Consider the following 20,130-nt stretch of genomic DNA (forward strand, 5'->3'; position numbering starts at 1 on the left):
TTTTAGAAATCTCGCTTTTATAGAAATCTTGGAAGACAGAAAACAAATAGGAAAGTTAGAAAAAATATACAGAGATGAAACACACTATAAATTCAAGAAGTGAAAGACTTTTTGTTTAATATTCACTATGCTCTTTTAAAACTTACATTCAAGAAAGAAACCATATAACTGCATCCTGCAAAACCACCCATGTTCAGCTTTAGCAACACATCAACACTCTAGCCTTAAAAAATACTGCTATTAAAACCTCATTGAAAACCTCTGATTTAACAAAAAATCCACTGATATCAGAAGGCCTTGTCTTCAGCCCTCATCACACAAGAAAAGAGCAACCTCTGTCTTAGGTCCTGTAGCTGCTTTTCCTGATTAAGTTGTCAGATCCTGAAGAGATAGACAAGTATGATTAATCTGCTTTATCTGGTGCAGGTATTTGCAATTCAGCAGTTCCATCTAAAGTGTATAAAACAAAGCAACCACAAACTAGTATTGTAATGCAGATAGATGAACCTAAAATATAATGTAAAGGACAGGTGGCATTTTTGCTGTTAATTTTGAATCGAGGACATTACCTGCTAATAAAATTCTAATAATATTCTTTTTTCAACAAGTTGATTATTTCATTGAAACAACAAAAATCTATTTGTTTCTCTATAAATTCAGAGCAGGAAAAAAAGTCTGAAAGTTTACTTTTACATTACTTATGGTAGTGGAAAGTTGCCTGGTTAGAGATTTCAAAATCAGACATATGTGGTGGCCGGTGAACATACATTACAAGGGACAGAGAGTTTTCAGTAAGACAAGTCCCTAGTACCCCGAGAACCACTTTATGTTAGGGTGACCAGAAAGGCTTCTCCCTGGATGCATTGCTCTGTTATGTGAATCTATCCCAGTTTGGATTCCCCGGTTGGCTGTCAGCCTCTCACCCTTGTCACTCCCCCAGAGCTTCCCCATTGGTCCCTGTTCCCCAATCCCGCCTTTTCCCCGGCCCCGGATAAAACTCTGAGTTTTGCGCTCGTGTTCTGTTTGCCTGTGCACCCTTCGGCAGCGCAGCGGCAATAAATGCTCCTGCCGGAACGCGCACAAATGCCCTTCTCGACTCTTTGCTGCCGACTGTAGCACTGAGCCCACCCGTGCGTCTGCGGGGGCACGCGGGACCCCACGGAGCCGGGCAGGGACGGTATTAACAGAGGGTTTGGGGTTTTGGCTTCTTTGTTTGTGTTTAACTCTGACATTTTTCTGTTCTTCATTTTAGCTACTGAAGCTGACAGTGAGGATTCAGGGGTAGTTCATGAATGTGGCCAACCTCCTGCTTCCCCAGAATAAACAAGAAGAGACCAATCTGTATACCATACACAATAAATGAGCTGGAGAAGAGCTGAGACCAGGCAGCACTGTTTTAATTTCTGAATGTTAGTTAATGAGGGTAGAGGGACAATCACTGGGCAGTCACAACAGCTAGAAAGGGATTAGTCCCCTGCCTTACTTTCTGATCAATGTTCGGGCTACCAGGCTCACAGCCCTGCCTCCCAAGCACTACAAAGCCCGGGTTCCTAAAAGGTTTTCCAGTGAAAGCAACAAATTATTGACTTCGAATTTGTTCCTCTGCTGAAGTTACCTGGCTCCCAGACTATGGTCTCTGAGCCATGTGCATTCTGCAGCATTTTCGTGTTCATGACAGTAGTCAGAAAGATATTTGTATCTCAGTTTGCTGTGAAGGAAATCTGGTTCTGAATGTTACAGAGGAGGTGAGTGATGTGGAGTCTGAAGACTGACTGAGAGAGGATGTGAAGACAGCCTAGGTTGCTGATGCACTTGGCTGCCTTAGAACATGATCCAGCAGGGGAAGGGAAGGGTAGGTGCCGGCAGGAGTCTGTGGTGGTGCCTGGTGCCTCCGCGTTGTCTCCTGGGTCCTTTAAGGCACCTTCTGTGGAGGTAGGGGACAAAGTTATTTGGAATCACTTCTTGTCACACAGGCTTCACATCTGACATTCTGAATGTCCTTGATGATTTATACACGATTTCAATGTTGTTTAACTCATGACAGCTGAAACTGAACATAACTTTGTGAAGGGCTCCTGTAGACAGCTTTACATGTGTGTACTGGAAGTGCACTGTGGCATAGCCAAGGTGTGGAGAGATTTGCCCAGGACAAAACACCAGTTAGAATAATAATTAGTCAAATCTGTCCATACTATGATTGTCAATGATAATCTTTAATTAAAAATGAATCCTACATTCCTCTACTGTTTTGCCTGGATGAATTGGTTTTGTATCAAGTGGATCAGTTATTAATGTTTGAATTATTGGGGTGGGACTTTTGTATAATTAAAAAAGATACATTAAACTGTTGTTATGGTTTGAAAAACAAAACAAAAAACAAACAAAGGAAAAAAACCCGCATGCAAATGCCCTTCTTGACTCTTTGCTACCGACTGTATTACTGAACCCACCCGTGCATCTCTGGATGCACACAGGACCCCACAGAGCTGGACAGGGACAGTATTAGACATACAAAGGGTAGCTAAATTTAACTAGAAGACTAACTTTTGTAAAAATAATAACTGTCTGCTCCAAAGACTACTGATGTCAGAAAAAGTTTATAACCCTTGTCTCTAATTAAGTTGGTTTGTTAAAAAATCTCATTACAGACCTGAATCTGAAAATGCTCAGTGTTCTTAGTTTCTAGTAATGTTCACAAGCTGTAAAGAATACCTTTACATCTTAATTCCAATTATTAAGGGGAATTCATTATAATTAGGAATCTTTTAATGCAATGGATTTACAACCAACTTCCTAAATAAAGATACCTGGACCTTCTGTAAAATATGCTTCAGAAAAATCCATAGTGTTCTGGTGTGCAACAAAATTCCACAATTTTTAATATCTGAATGCAAAAAATGGCAATTTATAAAAGTGTTATAAGTAAGATCTACGAAATAAGATAAATTTGAATAATCTAGCTACGACTCAGTGTTCATGCAAACAGAAGAATCAGAGTAAGTTCTTTGTCCATTCAAGCATAAATCAGATGAACACACTGACTTTTTCCCAGCTAGAAAAAGCTGAAACCAACCACTACTTTTCAAGATTTGTCTTGTAGTGACTCCTCAACAAACAACCCTTTAATCCCAAATGAAAAAATATCAATTTATAAATATATTTAACACATACTAAGTTTGTATAATTTCCTTTTAGGATTTTATAAAATTATTTCTATTTCTTGTTTTTTGTGTGTGACTCTGGCTAAGCATACCAGTTTATGACTAAACAAAGCCACAAATTATCCAACCCATAACTACAGAACTGATATTTTTAAAATAATATTAAAAGTAACAAATAAAGCCATTGATGTAAACTGACATTTAAAATTGTTTCCCCTTTTCTACACTATCATACTTTTTTCATACACATATCAAATAGTAAGATTAAAGAACCTTAAAATGTCTGTCTTAGAACACGTACTAAGACATGCCAAATTCAAATAGCTTTGGTTCTATTTGAGGTATTTTTGTTGGTGAACAGGTTAATATTTTTCAAGATTCACAACTGAATTAGCAGTTTAGCAGTAGTGTACACATTAGGGTAACTCCAAATGCTACTCATGCCATTGAAGACATTTTCTGTTTGTAACATCCGAATGAGGGCTGCAACAACCTTACAAGTAAATTTAAATATAAGTTACCCACTGATACGAGGTTTTGAGACATTACTGCAATTACTTACAGACATCTGCTTTAATTAGCGTCATTTTTTAGTGAAGGGAGATTTTATTTCTCAGTTGATATAGACTGTATTTATTTCTGTAGGTGGCAGAAATCAAAATCCCCAGTGCAACAAGTACCCAGGAATACCAGCTGTTCCAGACAAAAAAGAAAGGTAGGCAAAAACTCAAGTAACTAAATTAACTGTGATCAGTATCAGAAATGGACTTTACAAAGAAGCTGTATCAACCTCATGAGAAAGTTTAATATCAGAGTGCTCGACAGTTTTTAGGGCAGTTTTAAAGCAGTCACAGTACCTGACTTGCTTATGTGTCTTTTTTCAGTATTGCAGAAATCTTTGCCTCCACACCTCAGGTCACAGAGCTTTTTGATGGTCTATTCAGACCCATCATGTAAAAACCTGGTGTAATCAGGCAACCTGTGGAGAGAGGACAATAGTTAAATGGACATAGGCACCTAATGCTAAGTGAAGGACACCACTCTCTAGGGATGCTAATAGTGCTTTCCAGGCATTATGAACCCTAAATTAATTAACAAATGACACTTGTGCTATGGGAAAAATGGCAAACAGTGTGAATGGATGATAGATGGGTGAGAATACCAGTCTCAAATATGCTTTCTCCGGTTTCATGAAAAGTAGTAACTTAATCAGGCATAAGAAAAAATGGCTGGAATCCCACTGTGTGGAAACATTGTCTAATATCACACATTGGGCAACAACCTGCTGTTTGTACCATTAGTAATATTTAGAGGAAGATTAAAAAGACAGAAATCTCATTCCTTCAGTGTTGCATTTTCCCTATCTTCAACCTTTCCTCTTTACTCAGCCTTAGTCATTGATTGTTCCAGGCAAACCCTTAAATGGACAATAATATTTTCAAAGCCACAATAAGAAAGATCATAGGGGATGAACAGCCTGCAAATACAATGAATAAGAGAGCCCAAACCCAACCACCTCTGCAGCAGACTGCCCAAACTAGCACATACAACCCACTTGTGGAAAGACACCGGTTACTGTTCTCCTTGGGCACCCAGTCCTGCAGATGCTCCCCACCACCCTGGTGCTGGCTAGCAATGGTAACAAGCACCTACTTGGCTATTGGGTACGTTCTCAAGTGAGAAGACTTTGCTGTCTTCGGAGCACACCTGCCTTGTGCTCCTCAGTACTCTCCAGACTGACCATTTTAATGGTTAGAGCAGGATGAGCAAGCCTACCATGGTGAGCACCTGGTGCCAGTCAGAGCCAATGACCCCCCTGTCCACGGGGGGACCTTTGACATGTAGGGTGGCACCACTGATTTCAGGGTGGTGAAAGTACTTCAAAGATGAGCACTACAACTAATCCTATAGCAGCATAAATCAGCATCCACCACCATCCATCACAGCCGCAATGTGGGACCACATTTTTCTGGTTTTCAGTTATTAGGTGTGCACCATTTAAAGTAGTATGCAATTAAAATAAACTACAGCACAACAAATGACAGGAGAAGTGTCTCAAGAACATCAAAATCCAGTGGCAAATATTCACCTGGCCAGTAACCTGTGGGCTGTTAACCTGACATGGGGAAGCTAGCAGCGGTCCAAGGTTGCCTTGAATCTATCTGAGTAGGGTGAAAACCTCCTGCCCAGGCTGATCATCATTGACAGGATTCACTTAAATATCCTCACCACCCAACTTTTGGTGAAGAAGAACTTTTGTGTATTCTCCTCAGTTCCTTTGCAAGGATTCATAAGCAAACAGCCCTTGGAAAAATACACCCAAAAGAAGTTTTGGCTGAAATCCACGGACCTTAATTCATTTGCCTTGCTGGGTGATTGTACTTATCAAAACACAGCCTTGATGAACTCTTGTAAAAGCAGGAAGGAAGGGAGAGGCTTTCGGGCTGCAGCCTGCTCCTCTTCTCCGGCATGGTTTTGGGGAGACACTGCCTGAACTAGGTTTATTTGTTCTGGTGACAGGGCTAAGCCTCTCCCATGTGAAATTTCACTTTTCAATGAAAACTTACTCCGGGAGGACCATCGCCAATATATTTCTCGTGTGACTCATATGCACAAACCCCAAAAGTCAATAGTCAAGAGTTTACTTGATGGAAGTTTTCTCCTAATTAAGAGGTCATTAAGGGGATCCGACTGTTACTCAGCGCTGAGACGAAGGTCACCAGCAGCTGCTCTAGCGCGGGAGATGTGCCGGCCAGCACATTTTCCAGAAACATGTTTCCTCTCTCGCCAGCGGCCCCTTCCCCCTCCCCGCCACCCCGTTTCTAGTCTCTCCAGCGCTGATGAGCTAATAGCATTTTTCCTTTGCATACTTTGGCGCTGCCCCACGGCATACTCTGGCAGCCTACGTGTGTCTGAGCGCGCCCGCCCGCCGCAGGCTCGGCACGGCTCGGCGCGGCTCGGGGCGCGGGGGGAGACAGGGAGGCAAGGCAGGCAAGGAGGCAGGGAAGGAGGCAGGGAGGGAGGATGGGGAGCCCCCGCCGCCGCGCCGGCCCGAGCCGCCCCGTTCCCCCCGAGCCGCCCCCGCGCGGGGTGGGCGGGGGCGGCCGTGGGGGGAACTGTCAGGGCCGCACGTTTCCAGCCGCATTACGTGAACAAATGGCGGGGGTGCAGCCAGCCCAGCCAGCGGGGCTTGTGTAACTTTGCGAGCGTGCCAGCAAGTTTAAAGTCCCTGGTCTCTCCTCCTCCTCCTCCTTCCCTCGCTCCAGACACCAGCGCGGGCCGGAGGACGATGAGAGGCTGATTGTTTGCTCCGGCTCCCATTCGCATTCCCTCGCCTATAAATACCGGGGAGAAGAAAAGCCGCTCTCGCCGCCTCCCCCGGGCCGGGTTTCCTTTCCGACGGCCCGACCTGCCCGATGGCACCTTTCGGGTGCCGCAGCGCCTGAGACCCCGCTGCCCGCCTGAGCCTTCCAGAGGCGCAGCCCGCACCCCCCGGCCTCCCCGCACCGCCCCCCCTCCCCCCGCTCCATTCCGAGTAGGAAAGGCACCCCTCGCTCTCCGCTCGCCCCCCCCTCCCCTCCCCAGTTTTGCCCGTATCTCGCTACCCGCCGGCGCCCACGAAAGAGGAGAAGATGCGTTTCGCGCCGCCGGGGCTCCTGCTCGCCCAGCTTCACGCGTGCATCTACTGGAGCTGCCTCTGGCCCGCCGGCTGCCAGCAGCAGCCGCCGCGCCGGGATCCCCCGCCGCCCCCCGCCGCCTGGAGGCAGCGGATCCAGTGGGAGAACAACGGGCAGGTGTACAGCCTGCTCAGCCTGGGCTCCCAGTACCAGCCCCCGCGGCGCAGGCAGGCGGCGGAGGCGGCGGGCAGCCCCATCCTGCTGCTGAGGAACAACGGCACGGTGCTGCCGCGGAGAGCCGCCGCCCGCGCCGCCGCCGCGCAGCCCCAGCCCCAGCCCGCCGCCGGCAGCCGGGGCGGCTCCGGCGCTCGGCGCTGGTTCCAGGCCGGCTACCAGGCTTCCTCCGGGGGTCGCGCCGCCGCCGCGCAGCGGAGCCCAGCGGCCGCCACCGCCGCGGCCCGGAGCGCCTCCTCGGGGGCGCCGAGACCCAGCGCCCCCGCCAGCCCCGCCGGCGGCACCGGCACCGACGGCAACGGCAGCAGCACCGGGGTCGGCAGCCTGCCGCCCCTGGGCAGCTTCAGGCCCGGCCGGGAAGATGTCATGGTAGGAGACGACCCCTACAACCCTTACAAGTACACGGACGATAACCCCTACTACAACTACTACGACACCTACGAGAGGCCCCGCCAGGGCAGCAGGTACAGACCCGGCTATGGCACCAGCTACTTCCAGTACGGTAAGAGCCCTCCTTTCCGCCCGTCCCGTCCCTCCCCTGCCGGCGGCCCCGGCCCCGCCGCACGACCCGCTCGCTCCGCGCACGCCGGTCCCGGCGGGGTGAGCTGCGGGGGTCGCCTGCCCTGCTGGCCCTCGCTCGGGGCAAAACCTGACCGGGCAAGCGTTCGCCCGGCTCTCGGACGGCAGGCAGCCCGCTCCCCGCCTCTGGGAGAGGGGCGAGCTGCCGATAAGCCCACCGAGGGGTCCGGGCGTCGTGCTTGCGATGGGGTGTTTGGGACAAGCCTGAGCAAAGGGGGATGCGAGGTTAACGGAGGGCAGAGGCAAAACGACGGCCCCTAACGACTGGGATGGTAGCCAAATATTTGCAAACGTGTCCTGCGTTGATCTTGCTGTTATGTGGTTGGTTTGATGAACTGCAGGTCTCCCTGACTTAGTCCCAGATCCCTATTACATCCAGGCGTCCACATATGTCCAGAGGATGTCCATGTATAACTTGAGATGTGCTGCCGAGGAGAACTGCTTGGCAAGGTAGGCATCGTCCCAAGCTTTTGCCCGTTCTCTGCGGGTTGCTGTGCTCCTGTTTCCACCTGTGAACACGGTGAAGAGTGGGGAAGGGTGAGGCTGGAGAGTGCAAGGAAACACAGCCCACTGTAACCTTCTTCCAAGTTTGTGGCAGATGGTGGAGTGTGCACATCAGAAAGCAATACTGCCATGTTAGAGAGACAAGCTACAGATCTCCTGAAGAACCTACATGTTGTGAAAAATTGTATTACATGTTTCTATTGCCAGGCTCACTTGAACATTTCTGAATTTTATGAAATGGAGGCACCTAGAAAACCACTTCAATCTGTTGATTTTCATCTCCCTCCTCTACTCTCACAAGACCATATGCTACTTCATAAAAAAACCCCAAAAAACAACCAAACAACAAAACCCCTATTCTTAACCACCACAATTTACTATTAAGATTATAATAAGATAATTGTTTCTGGGCCTATGCCTTGTAATGTCTCCTAAAACTAAAATCTCTCTGAAAAGTGTTTCAGAGTCTCTTAAGGGGTTGAAATAACAGCTTTGTTATGAAGTCAGGTCTTGTCCAGTTGGCAAGGAGGGATTTTTCCTGTTTTGCTTGGAAAGAAATCGACATGGCTGTTTTTAACCATTTTAACTTGTTTGATACCTTATCATGCAAAACAGATTTATTTATTTACCAGCGTCACTAATTTATGTCAGACTGTTTCCAGGGTCATGCTTGCTCTTCACTTGCAGAAAAAAGAAAACATGACATAAGAAGCAGTATTTTTTATGCTAGCTTCACAATGAAGACTCATTGAAGGGCTCTTGCTGGCTATTAGTTGATTAAAATATTCCAGTACTTAAAAGACTGTAGATAATAGCTATGTAGAATAAGAAAATGCACCCTGATTCATATACATATTAATTTTTTTTTTACAACAGTATGAAACATCTGTTCTGTGATCGTGCATACACAGGGAGTCATTTTGGTTAAGAGCAACAAATGAAATTGTGCTTTTTGGTACCAGAGTAATTTTACAGCTAAGCACTGATCTTCTTCATAGACAGAGTCATTCAGTGGTCAACCTTCCGTTTGTAAAATTAAAACCAGATCTGAGTCTTTGTCAGGTCTTGGTCTGACACGAGACATTTCCACACCATATGGAATTCCTGTTGTGAATCTCCAATGCATAAGGAGATTGGGGCCCAAAATGATCTCTGCCGTGTTACTTCTGAGACAATATAAAGTGTTTTTCAAAGTATTTCTTGCACATAATTATGGCTTTTTTCTTTGTTTTCCTTGTTTTGCATCATTGCAGTTCAGCTTATCGAGCAGATGTTAGAGACTATGACAATCGGGTGCTCCTGAGATTCCCCCAAAGAGTGAAAAATCAAGGCACGTCGGATTTTCTGCCCAGCAGACCCCGTTATTCATGGGAGTGGCACAGCTGTCACCAGTGAGTGAAGTGCTCATATTCTAATTATTATTTTCACTAACAAATTGTCACTTATAAGGGGACACTTTCTAAAACTGAAGTGAAGCAGAGAGAAACCATGGGGAAACTTTAGCCTTTTACTGTCTGATTAGTTGTATGTAGTGGTAATTACTCTTTCTACAGACACATGAAACCAAGATGGATACACAACTTATCCATATGTATGAAACTCTTACAACATATAAATTAAATACGAGTCTGAAAAGAGATTTGACAGTAGCACTTCCTCCTTTTATTTTACATATAGTCCCCTTACATTTAAGTGTAATCAGTAAATAAAAGTCCCAACCATGTTAAAATAAACATGTTTATATATAGGGTTTCTATAAACCCTAAAATGTTCATTTATTAGCATGTTCCCTATAATAACACATCATTTTTAACAGTGACCCATAATTCTTGAGCTGAATTTCATGGATTAATTCTTCACAAGGGATGGTCTGATCAATATGGAAAAGGAGAGTTACTGAGTTGACTGATCCCATTATCAATGATGTTCTTACCATATGATGATATTTTGACATAGGAGCATTGCTCTAGAAATAGTATAATTGCTAGAAACACAGCAAGGGAAATGTAGTAGAACTTTTTCAGCATTTTGGGAGCAGGTAACACTGCAAACTTGTACCTTTTCAGAAAACTCATATGCAAGAGTTTGCAGGTTTTTTTCCAATTTTTGCTACTTCTCAGCAGGAGCAGTTGTAAAATACCAGAACTAATTACCCAGAATACTTACTTCCACTTACTTAAAATATGGCTCTGCTGCTACAGGTACATAAATGATAATATTATTCTTTTTAAAAATGGTATGCAATGTAGGCTTGATCTGAAGGCCTCTGAGCCAATGGAATATTTCTCTCTGGGTTCAGAGGCTTGAGGCACTGAATGAAAAACTAATATGATTAGAACAAATTCTTTCAAAAAAGACTCATATTTTCAGTTTATAAATCTTGCAAGGATCAAAAAGCTAAAACTAAATCAAACCTAAAAAAACCCCTCCACAAGTGCTTTAGTTAACCTCCATCCCGAAAAAAATCTTCACCAAAACAAAAATCCCCCAACCCTCATGCTTACAAAGTTGATAAATGGATGAAATGGGTAGAGAGCAGTTGAAATCTTCCATTTGTAGAAAAACAGTTTCTTACTCTGCCACAACAGCCCAGCTATCACTGTCCAGATGCAAAGTGTCTCTGATGTTGATTCAGTTCTTGGACAGAAAATGCATTGCCTACAAAAAAATGCATCTCTCGTGATCATTTCCATAACAGTGAAACAAACTCATTTGGAAATGAACTCCAACTGCCAATTACTTTGGCTAGCCATCAGACTTCAGTGTTAGTCATCATCATCCGTGGCCCAGTTTTAGTGTTCTGGATGTGCCTGCTTGTGAGGCTCCTGTGCTGCTTTGTTTTACCAATACATTTGAATTGTGTTTAATTAGACGTTTTTTCACACACCTCCTGAGCTGAAAGCATTCAAAAGTAACAGCAGCCAAATGCTGCAAAGACAGCATGTAGAAAAGACAAGTTTGGTTTCCCACACATTTGGAAAAAGCGAAATTACAAGAATATGAGGTGTTAAGCTGCACAGTAAGAGCTAGAACTCACTTCTTTGTGTGAAACTTTGTGTGAAACTTTGTGAACTTTGTGTGAAAGCAAGAAAAATGCATCACTTTGCCCAAATCAAAACCATACACACTTTTGAAATAGAGACAGCATTAAGTACAGACTGCAAAAATAATTGACATTGAATGAAATCTGCATTGCCAGTACACAGAAGCTGAATTCTTTATGCAGATTTTGTCTTCACCAATGTTATGAATGTGTTACATTGTCTGAAGGCCATGGAAAAGTGAAACCAAATTGTTGGGGTTTTGCTAGCAAGTAGCAAACTTCCATGGAATTTATGGTATGTAAGGTAAGCATTCCTAGCAAAACCCTGGCTAAAGGCACTTATAAGATGTTCAATTCAAATATGAACTACTTAATACTTGCTATTGTTATTGGAAAAGAGCTGAAACAGGAAATTTTGGAAAAAGAGTGCTGCTATGGAATCTTTCCCATAACAAATTAAAATCTATTATTTGTTTATAGAAGATGACATGTAGTACTTGAAAATTGGAGTAAAGAAAATAATTGAGTGGTCAGTAGTAGGAAAGTATACTAACACACAGGTTTTGGGTAATAAATAAAATTTGGCCAGATTTAACAGGATGTAGATCAAATAAGAATATTTTAAAATGTTGGTAAGATCTGATCCATCTCTAATAATGCATCTATGGTTTAACAGACATTATCACAGCATGGATGAATTCAGCCACTATGACTTGTTGGATGCGAGCTCACATAGAAAAGTTGCTGAAGGACACAAAGCAAGTTTCTGCCTTGAAGATACTTCCTGTGATTATGGATATTACAGGCGGTATGCATGCACAGCACACACGCAGGTAGGAACTGCTTTGGAGAAAACCACGTGTCTTTCACCCCCCCAGTTTGTATTTGGATAACTTTACTGCCAGTCGTAGGATGCCCTAAGTTAGCTGATGCCCTAACTAGCTTCTGGAATTCCCCATTCTGGAGACCAGGATACTAACCTGGAGACAGCTAATTCACCCACCTGCTGTTAACTGTGGGTTTCTTATCAAAGTGCAGTGACACTCAGTAGCATAGCACCACTGGTAACTGAACTGTATTAAAACACACCACAAGTTCTTGTGGCTGTAGGACTGGTCAAGCTTGCTAAGGGGCACTCAAGACAGCTTGTAAAGAAGCTGTTCCCAATGTTCATCAGCCCCAGACTGCTCACTGACGTCCTTGGCTGGCCCCAGAGTTCACAGCTGGTATTTCTTCCCTTGCTTGGAGTCTGAAGCTGTAAGGCGCTGGATTCCTTCAATACCTGCAGCTGCTGGCTGGCAGTCTGGCATAGAAAACTCAGAGCACTGTTCTGTGCCTGTACACCAGGAGGCTGTTAAAGGGAATGGCAGCTGTGTGGACATTGTGATGGGCCATGTGCAAACGTAAAGCCAGGTGCCAGGGCTTATTAGGGGAACATGCAAAATGGAACACACCATTATGATAGATAAATCCATGGAAGACTCCTACCTTGAATATTGCATCACCACCTCTCAGAACTGCTAAAGAAAAGCTTAAAAAATCCAAACCAGCCAACCCCAGCAGAACAAGGATGATCAACAGTGTAGTATGGCTAAGAGCTTTCATAGACTATTCCATTTGGAAAACTAGAAATAAGACCAAAACTTAAGTGATTGTGGATTGAAAGAGGAAATTGTTGATATTTACTGACAATTGTTGCTGTTTCTGACAATGTAAGAACTTAACACCTGTCAGGCAACAGCTTTAAAACCAAGAGGAGTGCTCTTTGGACACGTGAATGAAGATTTAAATTCCTTGCCATTGGATGTTGCAGAGATCAAAAATCTCCATGAGCTTAAGAAAAATTTAGACAAAGTAATAGAGGTTACTAGACACAAAAATATGATGGTACCCCATGCCTTAAATACAGTTAACTGCCTGGTGGAAGGAATTTGCCTGACATTACACATCCCATACCTTATGTTCTTTTCTCGTCAAGCATCTGCTGCTGACCACTATCAGAGACATGACACTGAGCTTTGATGGATCTGTGGTTTAACTCAATGTGGCCATACTTACACATAAACTTTATCCCTTATACTGCAGCTTTTAATCTAGAAGGTAGTTATTCTATAACAGAGAAATGACAGCTATGTTTCACTGGCTGACGTGTCCACATTTGAATTTTAACTATAATGAATGATCTGCAATATATAAAGGCTTTGAAGAGGTTTTATAAATACCTTTTCTACTTCTGTAGACCATGAGATCTAACTAAGCAACATACATATTTTACAGCTGGAGTATTTGTGTCACTAGAATCATGGCTGTGTCAGCATTTCCACTGGAAGCCCATAATTCAGGGGTTTGTAATTGGACTGTAAAACTTTTCTCCAGCCTCAGACTTGGCACATACATGCGAGAGTCTGAGCTGATCACCGGCTGGGTCAAGAGGGAATTCCTGCAGGACTTGGGTTTTCTGTATTCTGTGTGTTGCCAGAACAGATCAGCTCTGCCTAGAGCAATCTCTATTGGCCACAGCTAATGACACTAGATTTGAACCACCAATACGTTCATATGTAGGGATTCTTACTAATGTTCCTAACACAAAGAATTTTTCAGAAAGATGCATCTAGAATAAAGGCTACATTTTCAGTTCCCTCAGATTCTTGTGTCACTATTTGTCTGAAGAGACACCATTTCCATGCAAGGGTCAGTGTGAAAATGGCCGTTGGCCCTACTGTTCAAAGATGGCACTTGGGCAGAGTGCATCCACAGCAAAAAGTTGCATCATTTCAAAGGGTAGAGAGAGGTTCCAATGTGGTGATCAAGTCTGTCGGTACTCAAGGACCTCAGAAGCTATTCACTCAACATTTACAGATACTTACTTCCAGTCTTTGGTCAATTTTTATTTTATTCTGATCTTATGTAAAGAGGAAATAGTAACATCAACAGTTTTTTCATAAAAGGAGTACTGTAACAAGTGATTATAAGAAAATACAGGTATCTCACAGATGAACAACTGTCAATATTATAGGCGTTTCTTATCCAGTAGTAATAAACAGCAGTCTATAAAATACATTAGAATTAAGTGTTCTAGTTTAGACACACAAGTAAAATGCCAACTAAAAATAGGACTAATTTTCTAGGTTAATTTTCTAAGTGAACTGTGATGGTTAAGTGAACTTCAGTCCGAGCTCCCTAATGTATAGAATGTCACTGTTTCTAAAGATTAATTTTTTTTACACCCATTTTAACCTCATTCTTAAGGGTCTGAGCCCTGGCTGCTACGACACTTACAATGCTGACATAGATTGCCAGTGGATTGATATTACTGATGTACAACCCGGAAATTATATTCTGAAGGTAAGTGTACTGGGACTGGGGAGGTTTGGGGTTTTTTTTTTGCTTTTAAAGAAGAAAATAATTTGCCCTGTTGTATGTAAGTTACCAACTGAAACCTGGCAGTAGACAGCACTGTGCTTTCTCCCCTCCAGGTGAGTGTGAACCCCAGCTACCTGGTGCCTGAATCCGATTACTCCAACAACATTGTGCGCTGCGATATCCGCTACACGGGCCACCATGCCTATGCCTCTGGCTGTACAATTTCACCGTAAGTGCCTCCCTGGCTTTCTGTGTCACTGTGCCACACTGTTAGTATTTTGTTTTTTGGGTTTCAGGAATTTTAAAAACTGTGGGAATTTTGCTCTTGCACTTGTGCCGTTGGAATATGTAGCACTTTCAAAACTGCTGCTCCTGTCTGGTCTGCTAGATAACAATCTCTGGCTCAGACACCTTCTTTGTTCTTGCACTGGGACCTTTCTAGGATCGTTCAGTACCCTTTTATAGCATCCACACAGAACTGACCAGCTGCAGTGCTCTTAAGACATTCTGCAAAATCCCACACATGTATGTTACTCTGCTGCAGTTCTTTCACACTGAAACAGTTCTTTCACACACACTCCATTTACAGTTTAGTTCTTTTAAAGTTTAAACAATGCCAAAATTATGCCTTTTTTACATTTTTCATCCAAAAAGGCAAATTCATTTAATAAATGTTGTCACGGTAGACCTACTGTACCTTAGTATCTGTGAAACACACAGAAAGCAGTCTCCTGTAACACAGAGGTAAGCAGTTCTCAGAATACTGTGTTAGTCACATAAAATATTTATCAAGGGACTTCATTTGGATTGCATAACGAATGAGTATTAACATTGTATAGAGGTTCATATGAAAAAAATTCCAGAGCAGTAAATGAAAAGTAAAACAGATGACCAGTATAGTCTTCTGTAACAGCGTCAGTGAAACAAATACACTGAACTAATGTGACTTGCTTAATTAGCCTTTAAAATATTCATTCCTTACTTTGCATTAGGAAATCAGTAGTTAAATGAGGCAAACTTATGTTTCATGCTTTTAACTTCTAGCCTCCCCATCTTGCCTATGAAAATGTTACTGAGTACACGGAATAATAGAAAAGGTTGGAAAAGACCTTTTGGATCATGAGGTCCAGCCATCAACCTCAGATCACCACCATGCTCACCATTAAACCATGGTCTCAAGTGCCTTATTCATGCAGCTTCTGAACACTTCCAGGGATAGTGACCCCACCACTTCCCTGGGTATTCTGCTCTAATGCTTTACAACCCTTTATGTGAAAAAGATTGCCCTGACCTCCCATCTAAATCACTCTGACACAACTTGAGGCCATTTCCTCCTGTCCTGTCTCACTGGTTACGTGGGAGAAGACACTGACCCACACCTCACCACCACCTCCTCTCAGGGAGTTGTAGGGAGTGATGAGATCTCCCCTCAACCTCCTCTTCTCCAGGAAAACACCCTATATTTATGTATATATGTACATCATACTTCACAGCTGTCTCACGCACACATACCCACGCAGGGCTAGGAAACAAAAGGTGTGTTGACGTTTGCTGACCTGTGCATTCAAGCTGACAAGTGGGTATTTAGCAGTTCCTCTTTCTGTGCATGCTTGCTTGTCTGCATAAAATTATTTCTCTTCTTCCAACAGATACTGAAAAGATGCAAGATATGGATGAGATGGTGCCAAATGTTTTGAAGTATCATTATACAAACTTCACTAGGTTGCAAACACTATAGAAGCAAAACTGCAGAACATACACAGATACATCCACACACCTTATGTGACTTTGAAACACTTCAGCTGCTTCTCAACCAAAACTTAACTGGATTTTAAGAATTTAAATTGGCATTACTTGTATTGCTATTGAAATGTGTGAAACTGGTGCTTCGTGCAGAGATATTTTAAATTTTGAAAATCTAACTATTTCATAAACACATGGGACCATTTCTTAGCTCCTTCAAATTTGGAGTTTACGTAATAATAGACTTCAGTGGGAATATTATTGGTGAATGAGTTGAACGTATTTTAAAAGGTAGAAAAAAATGTATGCAAAATGAATTAAATAAAATGCAAGAGAAAGTACTAATGTCAGCTATCTCAGAAAATACAATAATGAAAAACAGATTAAGAGTAACGATACAGTACCATTAAAAATTCTTGCTAGGACACATTGATATGAAAGAGAGAAGTATGTTCAGTTTTCAAGGAATATTAACATATAGCAGAGAAATACATATATATTATATATATCAGTTATACCCCTGCAAGAAAAGTTATGTTTACATTTTTAATACTTTAGAAATTTTTCCATTTTCTTAAGTGAAAAACAGATGGGGTTTTGAAATACACCTTTCATCTGTGAAAATTAATTAAAAAGCGTACCCACCTTTATATGTTCAAGAAATTTTTCAAGGTGGGGCTTTAAAAAGACTTCTGCAAACTTAATGTGGATAAAAAAATACCTGTCAAGAAATGGGCTCTTAGAGATGATGAAGAGTCCCTGATGTGGTCATCTGTGAAAAACATCCAACTTGAACAGGTTAACCATCAAAATAATACAGGCAATTAACTCAGGTGGCACCACAAACAGAAGTAGGTCGGAATCTCTTACAAAGTATTTTTAGCGTGAAGAAAACCTACTACCTGCTTCCCCCTTAAGTACTGTAGTTGACTTTAAAATGTGTATCTCAGTATTCAAGATAACAAAGTTGGAAATATACTATATAGAAAGGAAGAACAAAAGTCAGTGTATTTAACATCCTACTTTAGGCTGTTCAGGAACTAAATGCAACATTGTTAAGGCAAAAAACTTCCAGCCCAAATTAATGTTTTTGCTGAACTGCTTAACTGGTGCTGGGTATACTACTCCTCCTCCCATCCCCAAATTATTTTGCTTTTGCAGTGCACCCTGCTGTAAGCTACAGTAGCTGTGATTTTTGTTTTAAACTGTGAAATGACATATCACAAGGGGATCTGGCGTCTTTTTTCAGATTTCTGATCATGTAAAATGAAGAATCTACTTTTGGAACAATGGGACCTAGAAATACTGATTGGTATTTGATAAGTTTGATCAGCAGTTCAAAACACTTAATGAAACATTGGAAGCTCAATATATTAAAAGAGAAAAAAAAAAGTGCTATTCAATGTAGTTAGAAATGAAGAATTTGAGGAGTATGGAGATTTTTTATCACTATCGGGAATACTTAAAGTAGCATTTGGAAATATTTTATGCATTAGAACCCTATGGATTTAATTTGGAAGTTTGATGAATTACCATAATATCCTTCAAGGATCAGCTGTTCTTTAGTACATTTATTTATTTCCACCTTAATCATAACTTGGTTACAAATTTGCACGTAAAATGAACCTGAGAACCAGCAACCTCGTGATTACTACCCACCAGTGGAAGAGGGTGCAGAATAATATAATTTATACCTTTTTGTTTGCTGTGAGATCCATTTCAGCAATCAATAACCAGTACGGGCAATGAACAGAAGCAAAATTTGGAAACTCAATTTATTAGAAAACCATTTCTTACATATGTCTGCAAAAATGAGGGCCTGTTTAAAGTCTAGGCTTCTGAAATCTCAGCCCAAGGAGTTTTAAGTTTAAGAGGCTTTAAGGGATTGAACGCAGCAAGTGCATTCACCTTTCTATAGACTTGAGTCAAAATTGGGGTCAAAGTCCTGAGAGCAGCTTGGGCAATGCACACAAAAGCTACTGAATGGAAGCTCGGCTGTGGGCACGGGCTGCTTCCTGGGAAGAGGTGGTGTGCTCGTACCTCATTGTGCCTGATGCTGAATGTGGGATATGACAGCAGTAACTGGAGACGGAGCAGCCGCAAGAAGGGGGGCACCCCTCGCTCATGACACACTCACATGCTTACATGTCTGTGCCCAAACTACTTGCAGAACTCCACTGCAGTCAGCAAGGAGCCAGAGGGCCTTGAGCATCTGTGTAGGTGGAACAAGTGGGAATGGCCTCGTCTGGAAAGGTGTTGAACGCTGTAACTTTGAATATTGGGGATATTGGAGCTACGAAAATGTAGCTTTTTTTTTCCGTAGCAAAATATTGTATTTGTTTTGAAATGTGTGTTAAGCAACATGACATTGATGTACAATAGCACAAAAATTGCCTAAGACATGAACAGAAAAACAAGGGATTTTAGGATTAAAAAAAATGAAGGAATGTGACTATAACCCTGTCTAACTATAGTAAATCACAACGCAGTAGAAGAGTTTGTTATATAGCATGTGCAGAAGTAGTTCTAAATAGGGGAGCACCAACCAGTATTTTCAGTTTCTTGGCTCTGCAGATTTGACACCTTACTTTTTGCATACTGGAATATGTTTTTGGGATTATGTGCATTTTTGTTCAAAAACATTTTTAAAATCTGTTTTCGTAAAAGCTTTTATTTTTACAGCAAATTATATTTGGATTCAATTTTACCAGACATTAGGCTTATTTATTCCCATTATCTTTGAAAGGCATATTGACATTGGTCTCAGTGGGAGCAAAACCAGATTTAAATTTTGTGAAATTTCAACTATAAATTTGATGTCTTGCAGTCTCAAATTTGTTCTGAAAAGTAAGATTGTAAAAATGTGTGTGAAACAACGACCTCCCACATTTCAAATCTTTACATAAGAATTGCACATAAGGAACATAATGTATGTCAGGCTCATTAGAGGGTTTGTTATGTTTTTTTTAATCCTGAAATACATTTGATATTTGTGTATTTCTAAAGTGTAACAAAAATGACAGACTGGTCACCAATGGAACCAAAATATTGTGTAGATGTTTTTGTGTTAGTAGAAGTCGACTCATTTTTTCTCTGCTCCAGAATGAGTGTACATATCAAATGTACCTTCCTGTTATCATTCATGCATTGTTTGCAGTGTGCTCATTCAAAACCAGCAGGGTGGTTTTCATAACTGAGACATTGAAAGGTGGTTTATCCTGTGTCTCGTATTTATGCCAAAAAGGCATTTTCATTTTCTCCAAATCCTAAAAGGTGCTGAAAGATTTTAACTTGAACTAAAACCAAAGAGTATGTAATTGGGAGGTTTTATTATGCAACTAAATGCTACAGATACAGTGAAATGCCACTTGTTTTTGCAACTTTCTTGAAGATTTTTCATTATTTCCTTCACTTTTCTTCAAAGAGTCTTAATTTCAGTAACTTTGCATCTTTATCTGAAGAGCTCTAATTTATAATATTCAGGCACTAGCTTTGTATTCTTCATTGCACTTTCATATTCTTGTGTTACATGCCCGTATTATGGTTGCAAGTTTATGTGAAAATGACTTGAATAAAATGTTTCAAGCGTTCTACTTGTTGAAGTATTACTGCACAGGCCAGATCCATCTCCCAGTGAGAAGGCTTTAGTTAAGGTGGTTATGTCTATATGAAAATGAGGAAGATTCTGTCATTCTGACGTGGTCTCAGAAAAAATGTCACAACAAGGTAGAAACAAGAAAGATAAAATTTCACGGCATGATCAATTATCCCTCATACCACACAAAGGATTAACATGAAAAGGCTTAACAGGATGAGGCATTTGGTTTATCTGGACACATGATCTCCTTACCTTATCTGCCTTGGTAAAAACAGGAACTTAAAAAGC

The 20,130-nt window shown here is 41.9% G+C and overlaps 1 protein-coding gene and 1 long non-coding RNA gene across 4 annotated transcripts; one reads left to right on the forward strand and one right to left on the reverse strand.

The window, feature by feature from the left end:
• Positions 1-100: 100 nt before the first annotated feature.
• Positions 101-7,816, reverse strand: LOC116437545. Of its 2 annotated transcripts, none has more exons than XR_004237354.1 (3): positions 7,750-7,816; positions 4,019-4,140; positions 101-1,924 (listed from the first exon to the last, which is right to left on the reverse strand). It is a non-coding gene; the product is annotated as an uncharacterized LOC116437545 (long non-coding RNA). The 2 variants fall into 2 exon arrangements; XR_004237353.1 differs by lacking the exon at positions 7,750-7,816 and adding an exon at positions 6,767-6,848.
• Positions 6,469-19,834, forward strand: LOX (lysyl oxidase). Of its 2 annotated transcripts, XM_032095279.1 has the most exons (7): positions 6,698-7,514; positions 7,933-8,041; positions 9,349-9,486; positions 11,815-11,971; positions 14,388-14,483; positions 14,615-14,730; positions 16,151-19,834. In XM_032095279.1, exons 1-7 carry the CDS (start codon positions 6,794-6,796, stop codon positions 16,155-16,157), a joined length of 1,344 nt encoding a protein of 447 aa, XP_031951170.1. In that variant the 5' UTR covers positions 6,698-6,793; the 3' UTR covers positions 16,158-19,834. The 2 variants fall into 2 exon arrangements, with proteins under 2 accessions (XP_031951171.1, XP_031951170.1); XM_032095280.1 differs by lacking the exon at positions 16,151-19,834 and having other exon boundaries at positions 6,469-7,514; positions 14,615-14,734.
• The last annotated feature ends 296 nt before the right edge of the window (positions 19,835-20,130 follow it).

The sequence above is a fragment of the Corvus moneduloides genome, chromosome Z (genome assembly GCF_009650955.1).
Source record: "Corvus moneduloides isolate bCorMon1 chromosome Z, bCorMon1.pri, whole genome shotgun sequence".
Classification (NCBI taxonomy): domain Eukaryota; kingdom Metazoa; phylum Chordata; class Aves; order Passeriformes; family Corvidae; genus Corvus; species Corvus moneduloides.